Source organism: Mastomys coucha, unplaced genomic scaffold (assembly GCF_008632895.1).
Source record: "Mastomys coucha isolate ucsf_1 unplaced genomic scaffold, UCSF_Mcou_1 pScaffold6, whole genome shotgun sequence".
Taxonomy (NCBI): domain Eukaryota; kingdom Metazoa; phylum Chordata; class Mammalia; order Rodentia; family Muridae; genus Mastomys; species Mastomys coucha.
Window position 1 is genome coordinate 56304931 of NW_022196912.1, and position 26359 is coordinate 56331289.

The 26359-nt window shown below is 40.9% G+C and overlaps 1 protein-coding gene across 7 annotated transcripts in view; it reads left to right on the top strand.

Moving 5' to 3' along the window:
• Positions 1-26359, top strand: part of Dock4 (dedicator of cytokinesis 4) — a 411188-nt gene that overhangs the window by 254666 nt on the left and 130163 nt on the right. For all 7 annotated transcript variants that reach the window (XM_031357369.1, XM_031357376.1, XM_031357375.1 and 4 more), the window contains exons 13-16: positions 7229-7354; positions 16082-16206; positions 17531-17693; positions 24347-24453. In XM_031357369.1, the coding sequence (XP_031213229.1) occupies positions 7229-7354; positions 16082-16206; positions 17531-17693; positions 24347-24453 (521 nt within the window). The remainder of the gene's footprint in view (positions 1-7228; positions 7355-16081; positions 16207-17530; positions 17694-24346; positions 24454-26359) is intronic.

Sequence of the window (26359 nt, forward strand, 5' to 3'; positions counted from 1 at the left end):
GACATTACACACTGACATAACACATTAAAAAAAAAACAAATAAAAATGTTATTATCGTGGTTCTTAGATTCTATGATGGTCCTGGATAGAATGAAAATTCTTCTTTAATGGAGTGAGCAAGGGAGTGAGCATAGTTGAAAAAAATGAATCAGTTTGCTGAAAATAAAGTTTAATACTATCAGAATTCTGCGCAAAGGGAAAATGAAATGGGAAAATCTGGATAAACATTTAAAAGATAAAGAGAAGTGAATGAAAAGGCCAGTGTGGGTCTAATAGGAGGTGCTATGGGTAAAAGAAAAAGTGGCAGTATTTGAATGTTAAGGGGTAAGGAAATGGAAGTGCTCCGATGAAAGAAGAGAAATCATAAAGGGAGAAGATGCAGTTCAAGTTGTATCTTGCTAAGTTACAAAACTACAGAACACTAAAGCCCGAACTAAAAGTCAGGAGAAAAACACTGCTTACCTCTCTGCCCTTCAGTGTAGCGTCAGTCAGCAATTGTGAAGGTCTGAACATCATAAAATGTCGCAGAACTGCCTTAGGGAAAGGCCAACTTTGCACTCTGCACTCACCACGTTATACCTTCCAAGTGAGAATGATTCCAATTTCAAGTGAATAATTGTAATTTCAAGTAGTGTCATAGAAAACCTACCATCCACATTCATGGAAGGAAATAGGAGTGAACATAAGGAAAGAAGAAGAATGAGTCGAGGAGCAAAAGCACATGAGAAGAGTGTGCAGGAACGATGGGAACATGGCCTTACATGGACATCAGCAAGCCGCACAAGTCAAAAGATGTCCTCTTTAGAGATAGGACATCTTGTTCCCCTCCCCATTGCAGGAAGTGACATGCACAGTTTGTTAAATATAGACTTTAAGTCAATCGTTTGTGTTAATTTTGTTTAAAACTAGAAATAAAATGTATTATTTCCAGAATAATAGGACAATAGGTAAAATAAAAACCCAACTCAGAGTCTTTAAAGTCATGGTTTGGCAGTTTTACATTGTTACCATTCACAGCCGTGCACTATTTGGGTCATTAGAAATGAAGAAGGGAAAAAAACAAAACAAAGAAAAATCTAAGTCATTGAAAACCACAGTAAGGCAGGAGGATGCCCTGATGGACCATCAGGCTGAGCATCTGGAGATCTGAAGTTTGTCGCTGGCTCCCTGTTCTGGTTTGTATCTGGATACTCGCATCCAAAGACCTGTGTGATTAGGGGCTTTCCCACCTTCATATCTCTCAGTTTGTCCCACTTACATCTTTTTCCCACCTTCCAGGTTAGAGCTGTGATGTTGATAGACAGCTTTTTGCCTTTGAACCCTTCACACAGGACTGACCATGTACCCAGAAAACCCTGGACTCTGTATACTGATAAAAAGTCAGGCCTAGTAAATGTTTTCCTCCTTCCGTCTTTATTGTATTACTTCCTACAGTTTTATTTTACTTTATTTGATTTCTGTTTGTTATATTCTTTCCCCCGAGACAGAGTCTCAGTACCCAAGACTAGTTTTGAACTTGCTTCTGTATGGAAGAACGACCTTGAGGTCCTCATCCTCCTGCCTCCACCTTCTGAGTGCTAGGATTGTGGGTATGGACCACTGAGCAGTGGTAAAAGGAGTGCTTTCTCAATGTATGGCAGTTGGGAAACATTTGCAACTTAGAATGGAACCTAGTGTGTTGTTTTTTGAGGCTGGGAGGAATAAGGGAGGAATGAGCTACAGTTCAGTACCCAATAGCAGTTCTAGGGCAGTTGCAGCCACCTCAGCTAGCATTTTTGAGCAGTTCCTGTCAGGCTTTACCTGAAGAATTTTGTAAAATTGATGTCATTATGTTTATATTTTGGAGATGGAAACTGAATCACAGAGAACTCCACACTGAGACAGCATCCTGGAGCCTTCTCATGCACTTTTTTAAACGGCACACTTAATAACATATTTAGCAAATGTTTGTCATGATTTTCCATTTTGCATTGCTATGTATTCACAGCTATATATGTTATTTGGTTCATTAGTGACAAAATGGCTGATGTAACCTAAAATCAAATCTGGCTGCTACTTACAAATCATGCTGCGCTTGCCACTTTTAATATAAGAAATGCAGAATTTCATAAATGTAAGAAGAGCCATCTTCTAAAATGAGATGTCTGTAGTCCCCATAAAATGAGGGGCACCCAACAGTCAACGGAGCCTCAGCCTTTCTTTCTGCTGCTGTGCTCTGAGCATGATAATGAATGGTACAGTTTCAGGGTTGTTTGGGGTTTGTTTTGTTTGTCTGTTTGGTTGGTTTGTTGTTGTTGTTGTTGTTGTGGGTTGTTTGGCAGACTCCAGATTAATTAATGACTATGCTTTTGCTTAAAATTACACAGCAGGTCTTTCTAATTGGAGCTCAAATGTTGAGGCTGCTGTGCAAGCTGAGTTTGATGATGATGTTTCTTCTAGTAAGAGGAGCATTCCTCCTACAGCCAGCTCTCTTTGAACACTTATTTTTGGGTACTGTTCCTGAGGCTATTACAAAATGCCGGACAGAAGCAACTAAAAAGAAGGTTCATCTGGGCTTGTAATCTCAGAGGGGACATGATCCATCCATCATAGCATAATACCAGGAACAGAAAGCCACTGAGTACATTTGGTCCTCAGTCAGGGAAGAGAGATGAATGCAGATATTAAGCATGATGTCTTCGTTTGCTCTTTTTTATCCAGTCCAAGACACCAGCCCACGGTGTATAGGAAATACAATCCACGTTCAGGGTCACTCTTCCCTTCTTCAGGTAAACCTCTCTGGAACCACCCTCAAAGCACATGTGTGCCTCCCAAGAGATTAGGAATCTAGTCAGGTTGACAAGGAAGAGTAACTCAAGGGCAAGAAAAAAATAAATAAGAGTTGGACTGTGGTGGCATACGCCTTTAATCCCAGTGCTTGGGAGGCAGAGGCAGGCGGATTTCTGAGTTCAAGGCCACTACAGGGTGAGTTCCAGGACAGCCAGGGCTAAACAGAGAAATCCTGTCTTGAAAAACCAGGGGGGGGGGGTGTAAACATTATATATTGTCTGAAATTAAAAGTTACTTGGTTCTTTGACTAATTTTATAGGTTATTATAAATCTCTGTAAAATTTTTCTCTGAACATAAAAATCATCTCAGCAACAATCTTCTGTATATTCTACCCATGTACTTTGCCCCAACTATCTTATTGTCTGTTCACTTATATGTATCTTGACTTAGCAATTCCTTAGGACTGGAGATTCTGGGGTATATATCCTTATATTCTCTCTTTTGCCTTCTCACACCATAAGCTACCCATCCCCATTCTGATCATATCAAATAATGGTAGGAATCTAGATAAGTATGCAGACCAAACTTTGGAAATGGTCACCTCTGAGAATCAGCAGGATGCCTAGGTGATAAAGTAGATGGTAGAGTAGGATAGCAAGGATGGGACTTGAAAGATAATTCCTCTTTTGTGAGCTTTCCCACTGGCATGAATGAGTAGCCCTGAAAGGATAAACTAAGCTCCGAATAACTAGAGTGCTTAAATTCTCTTTTTTACCCCTTTGGGTTCATTAAATATAATTGATAAATAAAAAATTTATGGGATTACGTTGTACAATGTGATCTTGTGATTTATGTTTACATTACAAAATGAATAAATGAAGGTACTTAATGTATATGTCATCTCACATGCTTGTATTTTTTTTTAATGTGGTGAGAACCTTTAAGAAGATCTAAGTGAAATTTTCTGTCCTTTAAAGAAGTCTTTGCATGTCTCTCATTCCCCTCCCATCTCTACTTACCCTCAGCCAGTCATCATTCTCTTGTGTGTAACTTTTTTTTTTGACATCAGTATGTAAATATTTGTCAAAACTCTCCTTTGTAGTGATAAGTAATATTTTTTACCCATTCTTGTTGATGACTAATTTATTAAGCCTGTGGTTGTAAGGTCACAATAACTAAGGACCACTATAAAAATAAGATCAACAATTTGTATGATGGTAAAATAAATAGAAATGTCATGATGTTTCTGTGGAGCCGCTCATGTGGGCCAGCTGCTGGCACCATGTGCTGTCTTCTTATTTTGGTTTGTTTGTTGAAATTATATACTTGCTTTGAGGTTGAAAACAACCTTGAATTTCTGCCTCATCCTCTTGCCTCCACTTCCTCAGTGCTAGGATTGAGGGCATGGATCACCAAGTATGTTTAAAAGGAGTACTTTCTTAATATATGGCTGCTGGGAAACTTATATAACTTGGAATAGAACCAAGTCTGTTTTCATAGCTCAGTTGTTCTTTAGTTAAGAGTTGTAGTTTATGGGGAAACCTAGCTGTTTGGGGCAGGCTGTGTGTCCTGTAGCCAGTCCTTCCATTCAGTTAACTTTTCCACTTTTTTTTATTAGATATTTTCTTCATTTACATTTCAAATGATATCCCTTTTCCCAGTTTCCTCTCTGGAACAAAAAAACAAAAAAACAAAAAAACAACCCTAATTCCTCCCCTCTCCCCCTGCTCACCAACCCACCCTCTCCAGCTTCCTGGCCCTGGCATTCCCCTACACTGGAGCATACATAGAGCCTTCACAGGACCAAGGGCCTCTCCTCCCATTGATGACCTACTAGACCATCCTCTGCTACATATGCAGCTGGAGCCATGGGTCCATCCATGTGTACTCTTTAGTTGATGGTTGAGTCCCTGGGAGCTCTAGGGGTACTGGTTAGTTCATATTGTTGTTCCTCCTATAGGGCTGCAAACCCCTTCAGCTGGAGAACATGGGTCAACTGCAAATGGCAATTACTGCTCCCACTATCACCAATTTTTGTTACTAGGATAGTGAAATAACCACAATTAGGATTTTTTTCTCTATTTTTCTAATTTTTAGAATGCGTCCAGCACTTAAGCAATTTTCCTTTTCCTACCTGTCTTGTCTTTGTTTTCTCTGTCAGTTTGGAGTCTGACATCCTCTAGCTGGCTGCCCCCTGCCGGCTTCTGCCTTCCTGCTGCCCTTTGGTCTGTTGTCCTCCCCTCTCCATGTCACTTGCTCTCTAGACATGGATGCATCTCCTGTGTATTATTGCTCTCCCTCCATCTTTTTCTTTCCAGACAGGGTACTTTCTCTATTTCATATCTTCTTTAATTTCGCCAGGATGCCATTATCTCTAAGTCCTTTTTTTGTTTTGTTTTGTTTTTAAAAGGAGGGACTAGGGAGGAAGGAAGTGTGGGAGGGGAAGAGACTGAAGGCTAAATAAATGTAGCACCCGTTGGGTAAACAGGAATCCTAGTCAGTTTTGGCCATTCCCCCTCCTATCCTGAAAAATACCATCTATTTTTTTTCATTCTTGTTGAGATTTTCCCTTTCTTTCTTTGTATTTGCCACATAGTACTACAAGTGTCCCAGATCAGGCTCTGGTGAAATCATTATCATGTGAAAAAATATAATAGAATCTCAAGATCTGTTTCAAATCCATCTTACTCTCTAAGAACTCTGGGACTTTTGAACAGGAAGCATTGTTTTATGAAACTGTATGGCACACGTGGTCTTCTACACACTCCAGCTCCTGGTGATGCTGATGGTGATGGTGTGGGAATTGAAGGCTAAAGGACGATAGTGGGAAATGATCTGGCTGTGATGACATGATGGGGCAGTAGGAGCCTGAAGTCAGGAAGAAGAGCTGCTAGGTCAGAGGGATTAGAACCTATGCCGCTTGGTGTTTGTTCCCTGGCCTCAGGGTTTTGAGAGGAATCTGATTGTCCCATGAAGTATCCTGAAGCTGCTCTGAGGGTCGCCATCCATCCACTAGTCCAGATGGCTGGCCCCTTTCCAACTTCAGTCCTCATGACTATGGAAGGGCTGATCCTCTTCTTCCTCCTCCTCCTCCTCCTCCTCTTCTGCTCCTAGTGAGCTGGGTCAGCTGTGGTAAAGAAGGGAGAGTTACAGAAAAATGGAGAACAGCCTGCTAGACTTCACTCTTCTCTGAGGCACATGAACTCTTAGACAAGCCTGGGGTGGGCCTTCCTGTCTAGTTCTCTTCTTCGTTACCGCCCCTGTTTTAAAACAAACAAATCAACCGGACACCTCTCGCTATTATGTGTTTTCTCATACTATTAAAGGAGAATAAAAGGAAAGCCTTCATGTGCCTGTGTCATACATAAGGTTTGCAGGGTTTTTCCAGTGTGATTGAGGTCATCTGTCTATCGTTGTTTAGAGAGCATTGTAGTCCTGTAAAGTAATGGCTGAGTTACTCAAGAAACAGGAAACAGTAGTGACAAATAATGTTATAGATTAAAGGTCAACTGTGGATGGCTTTCACCCTACTGTCCTAACTCACTTTAGACTGAGTGCAGGGTTTTAAAAAAATGAGTCACTTTTTTAAAAGGAAAACATAAGTCAGTGTGAGAGGCTTCATTTTCTCCTGCTGATGCAAGCAGAGGCTTTTCGTCTTTCTTGTTTTAAAAATGTAGAAAGGAGGAGGGAATTGAAGGAGATGCTGTGTCTTTGAAGTGATAGACTAGCATTTCCCCATTAGTTTCCTTTTTGTTGCTCCTGCCTTAGAATTGAGAAAATTACATATGAAATAAATGTCATCTTCTGCATGTCCTGCTGTGGTAATGTCCCTGTAATTGGGATAAAGAAAAACAGATCATTTTAAACTGACTGGATTCCTTCTTGTTTGTCAGAATGTCCTGTGTCTTAATAAATTCTCAGAAAATCATGCCCCTTTGAATCTCTGTATTATATCAAATTAAGAATGTAGCCTTGATTTTATTCCAATCACTTTTGTTGCTTTAATTTCAAGAAAAAAAATCATTATTTTTGAAAACTCTTAAAAACGTATATCTTAAAGTTTGTTTTGGGGCTTGTACTGTTTGGTAGATCATATCTAGGCCTTGTGGGGTTGAAAAAAGGAAAGCCTCTAATTTGATTCCATTGCCCATTGTCTTTCTGGAGAGTAAGTGCTGCCGGAGAGGTACATTCTGACAACCAGGGCTAGAGGACAGGGCACCATGGCTAGAAGCCTGCCTCCTGTTCTTAACCTCCTGCCAGTGATTCTCCAGTTCCTAGAAATTGGAAAGCTCCAGTGTTAATGTTGGAAGAGTGTTACTCACAGACCCTCTCTAGTCTCTGTCGATTCTGTGTGGCTAGTAAACCCTCAGATGGTAAGCCTGAATGGGCAGGGGCACATTCACTTCTTATGTAAGACGGATCACTTATGGTAACTTGTGTATCTCTCCTCTGTTTTAGGATTAGCAGTTTCCCTCCAGCTGTTACATGGAGACATTGAACAGATCAGAAGAGAATACTCCTCAGTGTTCTCTCACGGAGTGTCCATAACGCGGAAGCTGGGTTTTTCAGACATTATCATGCCTGGTAGGTGACTTGGTGTACCCCGCAATGGTGAAGGATGCACATAGTCTCTGCTTTGTCGTTTGAGGAAATTGTCAGATTGTCAGTTTTGAAGTGATCCCGGGGGCCCGTGGGGAAAACTAAATGAGGTAAGTGGTAAGGGGCAAATGAGAAACTGTTTCCTGAAGGGAAGTAACTCTGGTGGCCGTGGTGGCATTGCTCTTATGACTGTAATGACAGCCAAAGCAGAGATCCCATCCAAAAATACATGATCTCTTTGTGGAGAAGTTTGACTCATGTTAGATGACACCCTCTTAGGTCTATTGTTGATTTGGTTTTTTGTTTGTTTGTTTGTTTCTAAACATGGAGAACAATATAAGCACAAAACAAGATGAGTTATATAGAGATAATCAAAATATGATAAAAATGTATGTTTAGGAAATCATGCTCAATGAAGACCAACTTGCTTCTGAGTCTAAAAAGATGCTGAAGAGGATACACACATCTGAATAATAAAGGAGGTGGTGATGAGGGTATAAGAGATGAGGGGGTGAGCAGAAGATGTAACAATAAAGCTGTAATATTTGATTTTCACCAAACAGATATTTTCAATACCTCTTTAAAGATAAAACCTTTTCTTTTAATATGGCTTAAGAATGTTATATATTGAGTGAGGTTTTCTTACTTTATATATTTTTCTTTTTTTATTATTCATCCAGTAGAGTCTTCAGAGCTCATGATTCCAGCCCTTTCCCAAGTTGTTGCTCTCCTTAATGCTAATAAGCACCTGCTGCAACCCCAAGGGACAACTCCAAGACCAACTCTGAGACCTAGCAGTAGAACGGCTTAGAAAAGACCCCAAATGTTCTGTATCGCCCACTGTCCGGTTTACTGATCTCTTGATTGAAATTCATTCCTGCAGGGAAGGCTGAGATCGCAGCTTGGAAGGTTTTGTGGAATGACCTGGCCCAGTCCTCTTTCGCGTCTTGTAGGACTGTTGTGGAAAATGACTGTTTATAGATCTGTTTATGTGGAGACCTGCTATCCAGTGGCTCTTGCAACCATTCATTATTTCCCCTAGCTGCTATAAATAACTGGTATTTCCTCCTTAACAAAAAAGAAAAGCATTCATCCCACTGGGAAGCAAATTGATGGGCAAATCTAATATAAAAAACATATTTAGAGCAGAACGTGGCTAGTTGCTGGGAGAATTCCTCATCTTGGTCCCTGGGCTATATCATTGAAGAATGGAAAAATATGAAACGGGACTTTTCTGGCTGAAGAACTGTCTGGGTGGCTCTGTGCTCCTGTAGCGTTTGTCTGGGAGGAGCTGGGGAATGAGGCTTGCTTCTGTGTCTTGTTGGCAGAGCTCTGTAATGTATGGTTCATACTCCAAGGAAACATTCCTTCCAGACAGACACATCTCTGCTTGCCATGAGGCTGTAAGAAAACTTTTTAAAACACATTTCATCATTCCTTCTTTTTTTCTTGTCTTCCTTGAGTTCCTACTATTCCAACCAAGATGGAGATAAGAGCAATGCACGTAGGTTCTTAGCCTTCCAAGAACAGCTGTCAGACTCACTGGAATTTTTACAGTGACAAACAGTCACTGCTGGACTGCTCTTTGTTGCTTTCACACTAACCAGTGGCTTAGTGAAAACTTGGATTGAATGCTCCAGTGAGGAAATATTTATGACTAACATTTCTGGTCACAGTGCCTGTGGACAGTCTTCAGGCATCACCCTCCTACTTCATTTTCTACACTGTCCTTCAGAGTTTATTTGCATCTGGTATTGTGATGACGTCAGACCAGGTTAGGCACTCCTCACACCAAGAGGACCAGGTTTATTAACACAGACACAGTCTGTCTGCAAAATGAGACAGAAGTGAACACAGAACTCTTTTCAGGTCCATAGGATATTCTCAGTGTCAGTGCCTCTTTTTGAAACTGGAAGACCTGGAAGCAGAAATCCTTCCCTAGTCCTTGCTGATGAACAAGGAATCACTTATCACCTGGTATTAAGGTGGAAGAGGGGAAGTCTGCCTTTGTGCTTTCAAGCCTGTGGATCAGACATTGAGTGCCTAGAGTTTTAACTATTCATTTATTGTGGTTGTTAATTATTTTAATATACTGATTTCCAGCTACAAAAAGCCCTTTTCTATGCCTTATCATTGTGATACACAAGCCAAATACTATCTCTAAGGGAAATTGCATGTTACAGTTTCTGATGGATGACAGCTAAATATTTTTCTTTTCTTCTTTTTTTCTTTTCTTTTTTTCTTATTCACTTTACATCCAGCTCACTGCCCCCTCTTCCTGGTCACCCACTCTCTCCTCCCCTTCTCCTCTGATCAAAGGGAGACCCCCCCATCCCCTGGCACTTCAAATCTCTGTGATGCTAGGCTCATCCTCTCCTGCTAAGGCCAGACATCCTCTCCTGCTAAGGCCAGACAAGGCAGCCTAGCTAGAAGAATATATACCACATGTAGGCAATAGCTTTTGGGGTAGTCCCTGTCCAGTTGTTCAGGAACTATATGAAGACCAAGCTGACATCTGCTACGTATGTGCAGGGAGGCCTAGGTTCACCAATACAATACCCTTTCATGATAAAAGTATTAGAGAAATCAGGGATACAGGGCACATACCTAAATATAATCAAAGCAATATGCAACAAGCCAGTAGCCTACATCAAACTAAATGGAGCAATCCCAGTCAAATCAGGGACAAGACAAGGCTGTCCACTCTCTCCCTATCTATTCAATATAGTACTTGAAGTCCTAGCCAGAGCAATTAGACAACTAGAGAAGATCAAGGGAGTACACACTGAAAAGGAAGAAGTCAGAGTAGCTCGGATGATATGATAGTATATGTAAGCAAGCCCAAAAAGTTTACCAGAGAACTCCTACAGCTGATAAATGCCTTCAGCAAAGTGGCCAGATACAAAATTAAGTCAAGGAAATTAGTACCCCCCCTTTATACAAATGATAAACAGGTCAAGAAAGAAATTAGGGAAACAACACCCTTTACAGTAGCCACAAATAGTATAAAATACCTTGGTGTAACTCTAATCAAGCAAGTGAAAGATCTCTATGACAGCAAAATATTTAAATCACTGCTTTCCACAAAAATGTAGGGTGAGCTCAAATGTAATTTCAAATAATGAGTAGCCACTGCTTAAAAAGAAATAAGAAGTGGGAAAATTAAAATTAGCAGCATGTGTTATTTAACTCAGCACATCCCAAAATATTACCTTGGTAGGTAATCCATATGAAAACTTTCTAATGAGTTATTCACGCTGTTTTCCAGTCTCAGGCTTTGCAAGCTGCTGCGTATTGGACATTCATACATCTCTCTCACTATAGCCAAGTCACAGTTCAATTGCTCAGTTGCCACATGGAAGCAGTTAGTATATTGGACAGCCTGACCCTAAATGTCTTAACAGACCCCATGCAAATCAGGCCTAGGCCATCTGGAGTATGAGGAAGGTTTGGGTTCCACCAGACGTCTTGGAACAGCTCTCTGATGTGTCTGGTAGGTCATAAGAGGCTGGCTGTTCGCCTCTGCACACCCCCTAAGCACCCCCTTCTTACTCTAGGTTTATATTCTAGGTGAATCTGTCATTGTGTTCATCATGTTCCCTCAACTTCATCTTTCTGGCTTATACCCTGTTCCCTGGAGATGAGCTCCCACAGAGTGATTGGTTAAACTGTCACATTTTGTTAGAGAACCCATCATTAATAGTTTCTGAGGCTTTCTGTAAATCTTTCAGGCTTCTAACCCTAAAGAGAATTAAGTGTAACTACCAGGGTATTAGGAGGACACAGGCACTGAGATCCAGAGGCTAATTTTGATATTGAACTCAAGATTTATTTACATTTATTTTGCAAATAACTTAGTGATTTATCGGTCTAGGATAATAATATAGTAAATGTTTCCATAGTATTTTTTTTAAAAAGGAATTTTATTCTTTTAAATATAGATATTATGCTTTGCTACTTACTGGTAAAGAAGCACATGCAGCAGATAGAATAATCCTGCAGTAATCCTCATTTTGGAGAAAATAGATTAGATGAATAGAAATTAGTATGACATGATTTAATTTTACTTAAAAATATATTGCATTTGGTCAAGATCCCTCATGCCTCTAATCCCAGCTACCTGAGGCCTGAGGAAGGAAGATCACAAACTCAGAGCCTGCCTAATTTTGTAAAAATACTTTCTTCTAAACTTAACTAAAGTTCACTATGCTTTGGTTGGAGTGGTGAAGATTCTGGGTCCCGTTAGACCTGTAACTTATGGTGGATGTAAACCCCTGGTCCCATAGAGAATTGGTATACTTGCAGTCAGAAGATGTTAGTGGCTACAGAGGGATGGAGGTTTTCATTCCAGCCACAGGTCAGACCAGACCCAGGTATGGATCCCAGAACTGACATTATTTCAAGACATTATTTCACCAGCTAGCTAAGCATGTGTAGAAAAATCCTAAGTCATTTGCATATTTTTCTTCTTAACAGAGGGACAGTTTTTCTCTAATTCCATAAACTTTAAATGTTCAGATCAAGAGCTGGGCTAGCCCTGCCAAGGCTCTGTACAGTGGTTACATGATAAAGCTCTTGTGCATTTTATGTCTGTGTCCAGAGCAATCACAGGACAGCATCAAGGACCCAGGAGTGAATCCTATGACAGAGACCTTGCTCATTTTCTTCAGATGATCAATCATCCTATTTTTTTTAAGATTTATTTATTTATTATATGTAAGTACACTGTAGCTGTTTTCAGACACACCAGATGAGTGCATCAGATCTCATTATGGATGGTTGTGAGCCACCATGTGGTTGCTGGGATTTGAACTCAGGACCTTTGGAAGAAAAGTCAGTGCTCTAACCACTGAGCCATCTCTCCAGCCCCCAATCATCCTATTGACTTCATCAACCAAAGTGCTTTGTGCCCACTAATGTGTCCTTATCCTTTCCTTGCCTATGATATTTTGAGAAATCTTTAGGTGTGCACAGGCCAGTGGGCCTGCTAAAGAGAAGAGAAAGCAATGAATCCAAGAGATGTGAGGTCTTAATAAACATTGTCACAAAAATAGCTGCTCACACTGGCACTGTGACTCCGTTTCGTACTTTACAGTTTGTCTCTTAATTACCCAAGATGCTTTTCTAACACCAGTTGGGCTCATTAGTTTTCTCCAAAGTCTTCAAGTACATTGATTTTAATTAGCACTTGTTTCAACTTTCTCCTTCTGCATATTTTGGCAAAATGTGGCACCTTGTGGCATTGGAACATAGCAAGCTGCAAAATTCCTGGAGAGAGGCATATGTAGAATGCCACCAGAAGAAGCTGTCTTCTCGTCATGTGTTAGCTTTGCAGAGGAATCTCATTTAATCTAAAGGATTTGCAAAAGATGGGAGGAGGGTGTCACAGGAATGGAAGCAGTTTAGGAGCAGAATATTAAAGCACGTGTATAAGGTTTTCCCTTTTTAAAAATAGTGACGTTTGTTCTTTCAAAGTCTTAAACATTTCTATAATGTATATTGATCTCGTCTATACACTACTCCTTTCCTCTTACTCCCTGTAGTGTCCCTGCCCTGTTCACCTTCCAACTTCATGTTCTGTTTTATTTTTCTTATTTTTGATTAATAAACCTTTGATCTGGTTCATGCTGCCCATATGCATATGGGAGTGGAGTCATCCACTGGGACATGAGCAGCCTATCAGGAGCCACAGCCATAAAGGAAAGTGACCCTGCCTCTCTCAGCAGCCATTAACTGCTAACAGTTCCTCTAATACAACAGAGTGAAGCCCCCATCCATGTAGGACTTTTGACCAGCTTGATCTGCTAAAGTATGTATGTATTCTATTCTAGATGTTCTTTATAAGTCATAGAAACACCATTATAACAAAGGTATCATAGGGGCCAGCAAGATAGCCCAGGAGGGAAAAGTGCTTACATAAAGACTGAATTTCTCCCTTAGAATCCATGTCAAGGTAGAAAGACAGAAAGAATCCAGAAGATTGTCCACTGAACTCCACATGTGCAGCATGGCACGGCCCCTCCCAAATAATTATAGTAGTAGTAGTAGTAGTAGTAGTAGTAGTAGTAGTAGTAATAATAATAATAATAATAATAATAATAATAATAATAATGTAAAATTGAAGTTTTAAAGTCTGTTGTCTAATGCCTTTCTTCTCTTCACCTCTGCCTTTACTTCCCTACTATTTTTATAACACAGAAACCAGGGTCCCAGGAGTTTATATTGTCCTCTCTAGACTTAGTTCACAGTGTAATGGAGGCAGAAGGGAGACAAAAGCCTTGAGGTCTTTATTCTGATTGTCTATGACCCTAAAGACCTTAGGTATATTTGAATTCAAACATTTCTTTTATAGTAAAGGAATAGAAGAATCCTGATATCATGAATTCAATTGTCTTTGAAAATTGACTTGAGGATCTAAGGTCTTTTATTACCTTGCTCCTTTGTTAAAATATACCACTCTACTCTGTTCTCACCAGGGCCTCTTTTACTGGCATGTCAAAAATTATCACTCCTCTGTCCCCAGTGAGTACTGTCTATCTCCTTCATCTCTCTGGTATCCACAACACTAATCATTGATAAATATGCTTTCCATTTTACTATTATTACTGAAGGAAGGACAAGCCAGCCTGATATAGCTATCTCCTGAGAGGCTTTGACAGTACCTGACTAATACAGATGTAGAGGCTCACAGCCATCCGCTGAACTGAGTACAGGGTCCCCAATGAAGGAGTTAGAGAATGGACCAATGGAGCTGAAGGGTTTGCAGCCCCATAGGACGGAACAACAATATAAACTAACTAGAGCTCCCAGGGACTCAACCACTAACCGAGGACTATACATGGGTCTGAGTGTTCTGGCAGCATGTGTATAGTAGAGAATTGCAAAGTCAATCATCAATGGGAGGAGAGGCCCTTGGTCCTGTGATGGTTCTGTGCCCCAGTGTAGGGGAATGCCAGGGCCAATAAGTGGGAGAGGGTGGGGTGACAAGCAGGGGACGGGGCAGCCAACAGGGGTATGTTCTTGTTGTTTTTGTTTGCTTGTTTGTTTCTTGGAGGGGAAACTGGGAAAGGAAAAATCATATGACATGTAAATAAAGAAAATATCTAAAAACAATATGATTCACAGGAACTAGGGAGATGACTCTGTTGGTCCAATGCTTGCTTGCTTTAGAAGTATAAGAAACTAAATTCAGATCTCTAGCACCCACATGAAAGCCAGGCTAGGTAGCATGCAACTGTACCTCCAGCACTGGGATATTGAGACAGAAGGGCTTGCTGTGTGGTCAATCTAGCTAAAATACAAGCGCTCGATTCAGGGGGACACCCAATCACAAAATGAGATAGAGGATAATAGCTATAACTGGCTTCCATGCATGCACACACAAATGCACACCTGGCTATACATAATCTTAACTGTATTGAAATGCATTGCTTCTATCCAGTATGTGTAAGCTCATTGTTTTCCGAAGTTGTCTTTTATGAGCTGTGTGAGAATTCCAAAATTCATGAGACCTCTCAATCAACTGTTCCACTAAAGTGTGTTTTATGTACTCTTTGAAAGGGAAGTTAAGGCTTAATGCTTCTTAGACATTACCCAGTTCATCTGTCTTATGCTTGTCTGTGTCCTGTCAGCAAGGGACCACAGTAAGCAATTGTCTTGTGGAAGAAGGTGACTGGACATATTGCCTACCCCCTGGTGTTGGAGAACTGGACAGCTTCTTTTAACAGTTTTAATCAAGAAATTTTACAAAACTCCCAGCTGTGGATATATGTGTGTGTGTATGATTATTTTTCCTTCTGGTGATTTGCTTCCTTGTAGGAAATTTATTTATTTGTTTGTTTTAAAAATCATATTATTTTGATTGGTCAAATGTTTGAAAGTTCCGTTAAATAAGCTGAGATGCTGCCCTGCCCATATCTCTTCAGTACTGGTGATCTGCCTACTGACTTACTCCCAGTCCTTCTCTTCTAAGTTTTCTAGTTGGCTTCAGTTTTTGTTTCCTGGTCTAATAAGAAAGGGGCAATATTATAAAAAACCCCGAAGTTGTATAAATCACTAAGGTAAAAATAGAGATGACTTTTGTTTATCTTGACAAGTTTGAATTTAGGCTCTTTCTAGTTTGTTTTACAGTATGGTATAATATGCACGGTGTGAACTAATATGTTGAGTTGGTGTAGCTGAGTTATTCCACATCTGTTCACAAAGAAGTAATCTGGAATCTTCCATCAGTGAAGTCATTTTGTCCACAAGTCTTGGAAAAGATTTCTGCAGTAATTGTTCTCTTTGCAGGTCCTGCCATTTCATTCTGTTTAGGTGTTTCTTCCCTCTAAGGAGCCACATGACTATAAAATAGTAATACAGGCCTCTGAGAGCTATCACCACTAGGCTGTCATTTTTAGTTACACCTCATAAATGAAATGAAGGAAATATTGGGAAAAGGTGAGACAGCTCCCTCTTCCTCAGCCACCTCATTTGTGTCCTGAATGCCCATTTGCTGCACTGCAGCACAGAGTTCCAGAACCCAGCCTGTATCCGCCTCCAGTGTTTATGGGCAGTGATGGAAGAGACCGTTTTATAAAAGTGTGAATGCCTTGAGACTTTTATATGTGTAATGTACCAATAACCACATGTTTTTATGAACTAGAGTTTCTCTCAGTAGAATATTATATGCCTTAATATATGTAACATGCTCTTGCTTTCATTTTTCAACAGGTGAAATGAGGAATGATTTATATATCACCGTAGAAAGGGGGGAATTTGAGAAAGGAGGCAAAAGTGTGGCCAGAAATGTGGAAGTTACAATGTTCATTGTAGACAGTAATGGTCAGCCCTTAAAGGTAAGTTCATTCAGGATGGCCACTGGTCTTCCAGCCCTTGCCTTGGCTTCCTCTCTACCTGTGATCATTTAATCTCTCAGCTGCAGTGTTTTCTTTTCTAACTCTATGTAGGCTTTTTATTTTTCTTTTTAAAAGTTCATTAAGGGGCCAGAGAGATGGCTCAGTGGTTAAAAGCACTCAGAAGTCCTGAATTCAATTCCCAGCACACACATGGTGGCTCACAACCATCTGATCCTCTCCTCTCATGCAGTCATACACATAAACAGAACATTCACATACATTATTTAAAAAAAAAAACAAAAAACAAAACTTAAAAGTTCACTAAAATCCTTCACATAAAAAAAATTAGAAAACCAGACAGTGTTTACATTTTGCTGACTATTATGTATACCAATAATTTTATTACAACAGTCATTCCTTAAATACAGTATTTTAATTTCATTTAATTTTTTTCTTACCTTTTTCGTTCTGGCAATTGGATAAAAAACAAAACAACAACAAAAACAAAGCCAAACAGAATAAGAGAAAGAAACAAACAAAAACTATTGGGCTTGCTGGCTCGGGCCTTTAATCCTAGCACTTGGGAAACAGAGATAGGCAGACCTGAGTATGAGGTCAGCCTGGTTTACCGAGTGAATTCCAGCAGCCAAGGCTACACACAGAAGCCCTGTCTCGAAAAATCAATCAATCAATCAAACAACAACAAAAAAGCCTACCATGTATAGTTTTATAATTTTTTTTAGCTAAAGTAGAGTTTGGGACTACTTGTCACTTGGGGAAGCAATAACAGATCCTCTTCGGGAAGAAGGGCTTTCTCTGAACACAGCTAGTTTCACAGTATGTTTGCCTGTTCTTCTAAAGCAGTAATTCTCAACCTTCCTAATGCTGTGACCCTTTAATACAATTCCTCATATTGTGGTGATTCCCAACCATAAAATTATTTTTATTACTACAGCATAATGTAAAAATCTGTGTTTTATGATGGTCTTAAGCAACCCCTGTGAAGGGGTCCGGGCACTCACGTGTTGAGAACCATTGTCCTAAAGGTTGCACTGGGCCTTCACAGTCACCCCTGGATCATTGAAGAGCCTCCCGAGTGGGCTGGTAATGTTGATTCCAGGAGTTGAATTCGTACATCACATCCCATACTTGGAATAATAGCCCGTGGAGAACCAGGTTCAGAATCGAACTGGTCACCTCTCGAGGTCAAGGAAATACAGAAACAACACAGAAAAGATAGGTCATGTCCCTTGGAATGATGTTTGTGCGCAGCCTGTTGTGGTCTAAATGAAGCTGACTTTCACTTACATGTTTTTTTCATTAGGATTTTATCTCCTTTGGCTCTGGAGAGCCACCGGCTAGTGAGTACCACTCCTTTGTGCTTTACCATAACAACAGTCCCAGGTGGTCGGAGCTGCTGAAACTTCCTATTCCTGTGGATAAATTCCGGGGCTCCCACATCCGCTTTGAGTTCCGGCATTGTTCCAGTAAGTGTGGGGGCGGACCCAGCAGCTTTGCGGGCTTGGGGTGGGTCCTGTAGTTACTGTGGGCAGATCTATAGAAAAGGTGACAAAGGTGGAAAGAAGGCAAACTGCAGGAACCCTGAAGTGAGGGGACTGACTCCTGGAAAAGCTATGAAAGCAAAGGAAAGACATGAAAGAAAACACTGAAAGCCCAGGGATTCTCTGGTAATTTGGTGGCTCATCACTTACAACCTAGAATATTTGAACAGAAGGGGGAGACACAGCTTTAGAAAAACTACACTTGTCTAATGGTGGGCTGCAGCAATCCTAACCTGATATTACCAGGAAGCTGACTCAGCTCCGGGAAGCCCCCTTGGAATGTTCTGGGCATGTGAAGCTACCAGGAAAGCATTGGTGAAGCTCAGGTTTGTGCCGGCTTCTGTAGGCCTGCATCATTGTGCAGTTCTAGATGATGCTGAAATGAGATCAAGTAATCATCTCATTTTGCAGATTTAAGCAGCTCAAGAAATAAGAAATAAGCTTGTCCTTGTGGACGTTATATCTTCAGTTTTATTTCAATTAGTTTGCTCTCTTTACTACCTTTTCAAACTAGTTGTCTGCATTCTTCAGCTCTAGACTGGGGGTTTGCTGACACTTCTATGCCTCTGACACATCGACACTTAACCAGAGGAGTGATTGGCAGGGTTCCAGAGCATCTTGCTTTTGGGAGAAAAATATCAAGCAAGCAACACAGAAGAATCACATTATTAGAGGTGCAGTACGCACTTCACCTGAACTTCAGGTGGAGGGACTGTGCTTGTCATCAGATATATAGCATTTTTTTTTTCCAGAATTGGCCAAGTAGTCTCTATAAGTTGGATTTATGAGGGTGTTTAAAAATGCAGGAGAGCCATGTGGTGGTGGTGGTGGTGGTGGTGGTGGTGGTACATGCCTTTAATACCAGCACTTACAAGGCAGAGGTAGGCAGATCTCTATGACTGGGCCAGCCTGATTTACAGAGCTATTTCTACAACAACCAGAGATCCACAGAGAAACCCTGTCTTGAAAAACAAAAACAAAAATTTCAGGGAGATGGGATGCAATTCTTACTGTTCCAAATTTCCTGGGGAAGTCCCAGGGAAAGGACACGAGGGGTCTGGACTTGGGACGGTGCTACTGGGCTGTTCTGTCTGCCAGGCTTTCTTCTTACTTAAAGCTGTCATTGGCTTTAGTTCCAAAATAAGAAGGTAGAGGGAAATAAAGGAGAAAGTGAGCTGGAGCATTCAGAAAACACTACAGTGCACGATGTGGAGAGCAGAATGAAGGGTGTGGTTAAGTGAAATCTGTTTGGTTTTCGCACTCCCACCTTTGTACTTGAAACATCGGGCACAGTTTTGTTCTGCTGCTGTTGTTCTTTTAATTCAAATGAACTGGGCCACAGGAAAAAGAAAAAACTTCCCCACAATCACACCAAACGTAAATGCCCAATGTCATCATTTTATCACCCGGAGCTTCAAATATTCTTGTGTAAATAATATTACTTGTTCATAAAACATGACTTATTTAATCATAATATTGAACACCTACTGTGTGCCAACCACTTTATCAGGTGCTAGAACCCAGCACAGCACCCAGAGCACAGCAAGGTTCCTCCTGTTACAGAGCATTTACTGGGAGAGACAGAGAGAGCTGACAGATGAACAATAAATGCATACGACTTTGGTCACCCCTTATCTGCAGGCTTGTTTCCCGTGTTGTCAGTTACTTCTGATCAAATACTAAGTAGGAAAATTCAGAATAAGCCATTCCAATGTTTTAAGCTACACCCCATTTTAGTAGCTTGGAGAAATCGTGCTTAGCCCCACTCTGTCCAGCTTGTGCTATGAATTGTTTCCTTGCCCATAGATCTGTGCTGTGTACGTTACCTGTCTGTTAGTCACTAAGCAGACTGCAGTATCCCTCTAGCTCCTGAGATATCACAGTGCTGGTGTTCAGCTGAGCTTTACTGTACTTAGGATGGCCCCTTAATGGAAGAATATGATACTAGTGTCTCAATATGTCAAAAAGAAGCAGTAAGTTACTTCTATGTGAAAGAAAAGGTGGAAATTCTAATCTTAGTAAGGAAAAGAAAATCACATATGGAAGTTGGTAATATCAGTATCTCTGTTCTTAGTATCTTACTTTGCTAATTTATGAAGATTACCGTGGGTCCATATGGATGGGGAAATCTGATCGATTTATAGGGCTTAATACTGTCTGTAGTTCAGGCAGCCACTAGGAGTCTTGGAGCGTAATCTCTGTCTACTAGGGCGGGCTGCTGTGTACCAAACTGTGAATGGCAAGTGCAGCCAAGAAGCTGGGGAGGGCTAGAAAGTGATGAGACTGTGCTGTTGCTTTACATGGAGCAGGCAGGAACAAGAGCTCTGATGAGGAGATGTGACAAGAAGAAACTAAAAGAACTGAACATCAGGCTGAGCCATGAGATATCTCAGGGAAGGAAATCCCAGGCAAGGAGAAAGGTAGATAGTGAGGGCCTGAGGTTGAGATGTGCTTGGAATTTTCAAAGAATACTTAGAGACTGGAACTCTAACAAGGGAATGAGGCCTTATAGTTGGCTTTTGTATTCTGTTGAGGCCTATGGATTTTGTTTGAGGAGGAGAACTGATTTTGAGGGAGGCTCTGGCTGCTGTGTAGATAACAGACCACAGATGGGCGGGTCATTTGGAATGGGAAGACTGCCCGGCCCTGGCCAGGGTGGAGATAGGGGGCCTTTTCAGTTCTTGAAATAATTAAGAGAGAAAGCTGATGGCAATTTGATTTGTTTTTATAGATCACTCATGGATTAGATGTAGAAGAAGGGGAAACATCAAGGATGGCCCCAGTATTTGATACTGAGAATGAAATGTTCATTTAATCAAGTGGGAAGACAACAGGGACCATCTGCTGCAGGGTGGGTGGCAGCAACCAAACTTTCCATGTTAGAGAGTTGACATCCACTACACATCCCTAAGTCTGAATTGAAACCTTGTATGTGGGTTATTGTTCTGCTGTAAATATTTAATAAGCAGTACTAGGAGCAGGACTAGCTCTGATCTGTAACATTGGATGATTCCCATGCTATTATTCCGACTTTTAAGTACTAACATGACTTTATGGAATGTTGACCTAGGCAAAGATGCCTGTTTTCAGCTGGTGTGATCCAGCATATTTTATCTCCAACAAAACATTAATTTTGATAATCTTAAAGTCAAGAGACTGGGTGAAATGCCTGAGTAGTAAGTTAGATTGCAGAGGGAAGTCCAAGAATGGAGCTCTAGGCCACATTTACAGCTGGGGAATGAAGAGCTGCCCGAGGACATTAAGAAGGACTCCCCAAGAAGGTTGAAGGGCAATCAAGGAATCCAAGAGGCTAAAGAAAAATCAGTGTTTCCATGAGAGAATTTGTCAGATTATGTGTCTGCTGCTAGAGATATGTAAGATGAAGACAGAGGAATTAATATTTGATTTAAGATCCTAGAAATCACTGGACCTGCCAAGCAGCGTGGGTGGATTTGTAGTGATGAATTTGAGTTTAAGAATAAGAAGGAGGGAAGGAAAGGAAAACCAGAAATAGAGACAAAGCATTTAAGAACTTCTGCAGTGGAATCATGTCTGTGGGTGGAACAACTCAGTATTGTCAAGATATCCTAACTGAATCTGTAGGTCCAATATGATCCTGGTTTAATTAAAAAAAAAAAATCTCAGCACATTTCTTAATGAATAAAACAAAACAGATTCTGAAGTTGATATGAAAAACAAAAGATCCAGCATAGCCAATATAAAATGGAAGATAAACAAAGTTGGAGGAGTGACATTGCATGACTTTAAGACTTACCATGAAGTACATTGGGGTTGGAGTATATCTCAGTTGTTAGAGTATTTGCCTAGCAAGCAAAGCCCCAAGTTCAATACCCAGCAGGTGTGGCACAAACCTCAAATTCCAGTACTCAGCAAATAGAGATGGTAGGATAAGGAGTTCAAGGTCCTACTAGACTATTCAGCAAGTTCCAGAAAAATTGCAGTAATCAACACAACATGCTAATATGAAAGACTAGACAAAGTATCAGTAGGACAGACTGGAAAACTCAGATATAGATGGATATAGATATACATAGCCAAAGGATCTTTGACGAAAGAAGCAAAGTCAAGCCCATAGAGGCACATGATACTGATACATCTGCTCATCCTCAGGAAAATTGAAATCTACCTACAGATCTTACATTCTTAAAAAAAAAAAAATTAACTCAAATTGAATTATAGGTATAAATGAACAATATCAAACTTCAAAAGTCCTAGAAGGTAACATAGAAGAGAATTTAGATAACCATGGGTTTGGCAATGACTTTTTATATACAGGAACAGATCCATAAAAGGAAAAAAATGATAATTTGGAAGTCATTTTAATTTTAAAATATTTTTCTGAATGCCTTAGGGACTGGGCAAGTCTTGGTACAGAAACAGGATCCCCTAGTTCTTCTTCCTGGTAGCCCCTTTTACCCATTGCTTCTAGCCCATCTCCAGTCCTTTGTGACTTTACCCACCCATAGAACCCTTCTATCAGTGATCCAAAGCAGCCATATTAGGCTAGGACTCAGTTGAGCATTATCCAGCAGGTTCCCAAAGCTTCTCTTCGCAGTGGATTGTGGGTAACAGATCCCCTAACTGGACAGTGTGCAGAGACTGAGACCTTGGAGCTCTCGGTGCTAAATGAGATGTCTTTATCACCAATAGATAAGCCGAACATGGGAGAAGTAAATCTCATGGGGCCCTGGATAAAGAATTACAGACAACTAAGGAATGCTGAGAGCAGGAGAAATCTTCCCAAAGGAAGAGCCCCCAGGTGTATCCAGGACCAAGTATATGGGAGGAGCAATGGGTGAGGGCAGGAAGGGAGGAAAATTATTTCCGTTTCGAAAATAAAAATAAATGGGCCATCAATCTGTGCAAATACACAAAAAAGCCTTAAGTGCACACCACAGTGAACAGAGCCAGTCTGCAGAGGCCTCGTGCTGCGCGACTTTAGCTGTGCAGCAGTTTAGAATAGGCAAAACGAGGGAGCTAATAAAATGCTCAGTGGTTTCCATGGGGTAGAGCTAGAAAAATGAGAAATGTGGTTAGGGGAGTGGAGAAGTACCTGGAAAGTTAGGAGGAACAGTCCACGAACTTAAGGTATTTTGTTAGCAAAGGGATATCATACTAGGGAGATGTCTTCAACAGTGCATTCAACTCACTGATAGCCTAGGACAGTGGCCATGGTCTAAAACATTATGTCTTATTTTATGGCACATGGTTAATTTGAAAAGCCTGTCAGCTTTGTTTCTTGTCTTTGTTAATTTTACTTGCTATAGAATCTCAATTCTCTTTGTTTTTCATTGAATATTACAAACTACAGCTTTGTGAATCATGATTTGCTGCACTTTTGTGGGGAAACCTCGTTCTGGATGCTTCTGCGGTAACCTTGCTAGCTTTTAGAAATGTCAGGCTCTTTCCACCTTCTCTCTAGACCGGGTATCAATCCATTGGAAAGGGAGTCTTCTTCCTTTGAAGCACATGTTGAGTGAGTTCACATATCCCGGCATGCCCTCTTGTTAGGGCCCCAGTATCCCCTCCATCAAGTGGTGGGGCACTTGTTAGGGAAGAGTGTACAGCTTAAGCCCTTGAGTAATGGTCAAGATTCCCTAGACATCAAACTTCTCAGCTCAGGTTTCACTGGGTCCCAAAGCTGAGCTGTTCTCATCAAGGATGATGATCCACAGCCATCACAGGCTCCCGCCTGGAGCCTCAGTGACTGCTCACATAAGCACATACCAGGGGAGAGTGTACTTCAACTGAAAGCCTGAACACTTGCTCTGTTTGGGGAGAAAAGCAGCCTGCTAGGAGGACTGAGATGGCTTAAACGTTCTAGAGCAAACTGCTTAACGTCCCTTGATCTCCATTTCCTCTCCTATAAATGACAGCAAGAATTCTCTGCACCAAGGTTGTCCTTAATTAGGTGTCTGCTGTCTGAAAATCCCCACCCCACTTTCTGTGTGCAGGACACTATAGTCAGCCCACGGTAAATGGCAGCTTACAATTTGTACGTTCCCACCCCCAAACCCCCACCCCCACCCCAGGAGCTTTGCCCAAAACTAGGGAAACGGCTCTACAGAGGCGCTGTCCTCATGCACGAACCAGGGCAGAGCTTGAAACTTCTCCTTCAGAGGCCCACTGACAATGCTTTGCTCCTCGCATCCATTCTTTCTCCATTAAACATTATTTGTTAAGATGCTACTATATCCCAGATACCTTTAGAAAAATAAACAAACAAACAGGGGAGAAGCCTGCCCCTAGTGGAGCTAAATGCTGAGGGGCTGGGGAAAGAGATGAGGGCAAAAAGCAGTCCAGACATTGTCTAGAACCTAATTTCAGGTATCCAGTCCTATGAAAACAACTAGGCCGAGGATGTAACCTAAAGTTGTGGAATAAGTACAGGATTCAGAAAGGTGTCTACCACCACAGCTGCTTCCCAGGGTGTGGAGGGCCCGGCACAGGCACGTGCAGGGCGTGGACTAGAGCTGTTGATGCTCATGATTCTAGTGAAAGATGTCAGTTGTATAAACATGTACTGTCAATAAGCAAGTTGTTATTCTCCTTTACAGCAAAAGAGAAAGGAGAGAAGAAGTTGTTCGGTTTCTCGTTTGTACCCCTGATGCAAGAAGACGGGAGGACTCTCCCAGATGGCACACACGAGCTCATCGTGCATAAGGTACCAGTGATTCCTATGCATGATAGGCGCTCAAAAGCAGGGCACAGTTTCTTCCTGCTTTTGAGAAGGAAAGAATGACTAGAAATGACACTCTTCCAAATAACGATAGAGACCAGGCATGGTGGTAAATTCCTTTAATACCAGACTCAGAAGGCAGATGCAGGCAGATTTCTAAATTCAAGGTCACCCTGGTCTACATAATGTTTAAAAAGATTGTAAACAACGACAGTCTTTCTATAAGTATTATTTGTAGCTTCTCTGACTTCTACGTCACATTTTACATAGACATACTCATATGCATACACACACACACACATATATAATATATATTTGGATATATTCTGATATTGGAGGTCAAATATATTCCTTACAAGTTAGGCACAGATAAAGCAAGTTCTGAAGCACTGAGCTCCTTAACCCTAAAACATACTTCTTAAATGTCTTGTTTTTCATCTTAATTTAGGAAGAAATTTATTCACGTAAATTGGGTTGGGGTGTTAATCTCAAGAGCCTTTCTGTGGTTCTGATGGGATTAAATATACCTTAAAAATAGTTTTTTAAGTACCACTGATACATACCATTTTATAAATCTTTATGTATCCTCAGATGAAAGTTTATTAAGTTAAACATTACTTTTTAAAATGTTTATGCTTTTTTATAAAAACTTTTGCTTTTAAATCACAATTCTCAAAAAAAAAGATGGAACAAAGTATGCTGATGTAGGCATCAGCATAAAAATTCAGAAAGCAGGAACTTCACAGAAATTATCTGAGAATACTCATAGAATGAAATACAGAGTAAAATGTACTATTTAAGCATGTATGCCGTTTTCTCAAAAATATTCCTTTTGCTGTGGCTCCAGGATTCTTTTCTGCCTCCTGGAGAAAATAGAAACTATTAGACAGGAACTTGCGGAATTTCCTGTGCGCTCTCCCTGCCACCTGACCTGAACCCTTATCTGCACTCCTCTTTCTTCCTGCTTCCGATCTCAGGGATGAGGCAAGAGGCCTTCTCTCCAAAGCGAATTCTACCTCATGCCCCTAGGACTTCCTCCTGTGTTCTCTCTTCCTCCTGCCGCTATAACTGTTTCCAGGTCTAGTGCCATCCATTCGGAATATGAACACACTTCTACATTTTTCTTCTTTCTTTCTTTAATAGGCACAGGTTCCCTCTTCTGTTCCCATCTCATGTAGAAACAGATCATCTCCCACTGTCTCCGCTGCTCAGTCCCGTCAGTGGTTCAAGATGCCATCATTCACCATTCACATGAGCTTCCACCATGTTGCTCCTGATTATAGGCTATTAGACTTCCCGGGGGTTGGGGGGGGGAGCAGGGGAAACACTTACCAGTGAGCTACACCACAAGCTTTCCTCTGTTGCATTTGGAAAGGGTCTTGCCAAGTTGCCTTACGTTGGCCTCCAAATACCGTCTTCTTGCCTCAGCCTCTCAAGTAGCAGATTATTACACTCACATTCAACTCAGCTACTGAGTTCTTATTTAAGATCTCTGGCCAGGCAGTGGTGGTGCACGCCTTTTAATCCCAGCACTCAGGAGGCAGAGGCAGGCGAATTCTGAGTTCGAGGCCAGCCTGGTCTACAGAGTGAGTTCCAGGACAGCCAGGGCTATACAGAGAAACCCTATCTTGAAAAACCAAAAGAAAGAAGAAAAAAGAAAAGAAAAATCCCATGATCCAGGCATACCACCGTGCATACATACACTTGACCTGTTTTAGCAGTCGTTTTAGCTTCACAGAAATGCTGTAACATACCCATATGTTCTTCACCCAAGTCTTCTTACATTATAACCATTTACATTAATAATGGCACATTAAAAGTAAATCTATATAAGTAGTAAAATATTGTTAGCATAAAGGGTTTTTCTTTTTTCTTTTCTTTCTTTCTTTTT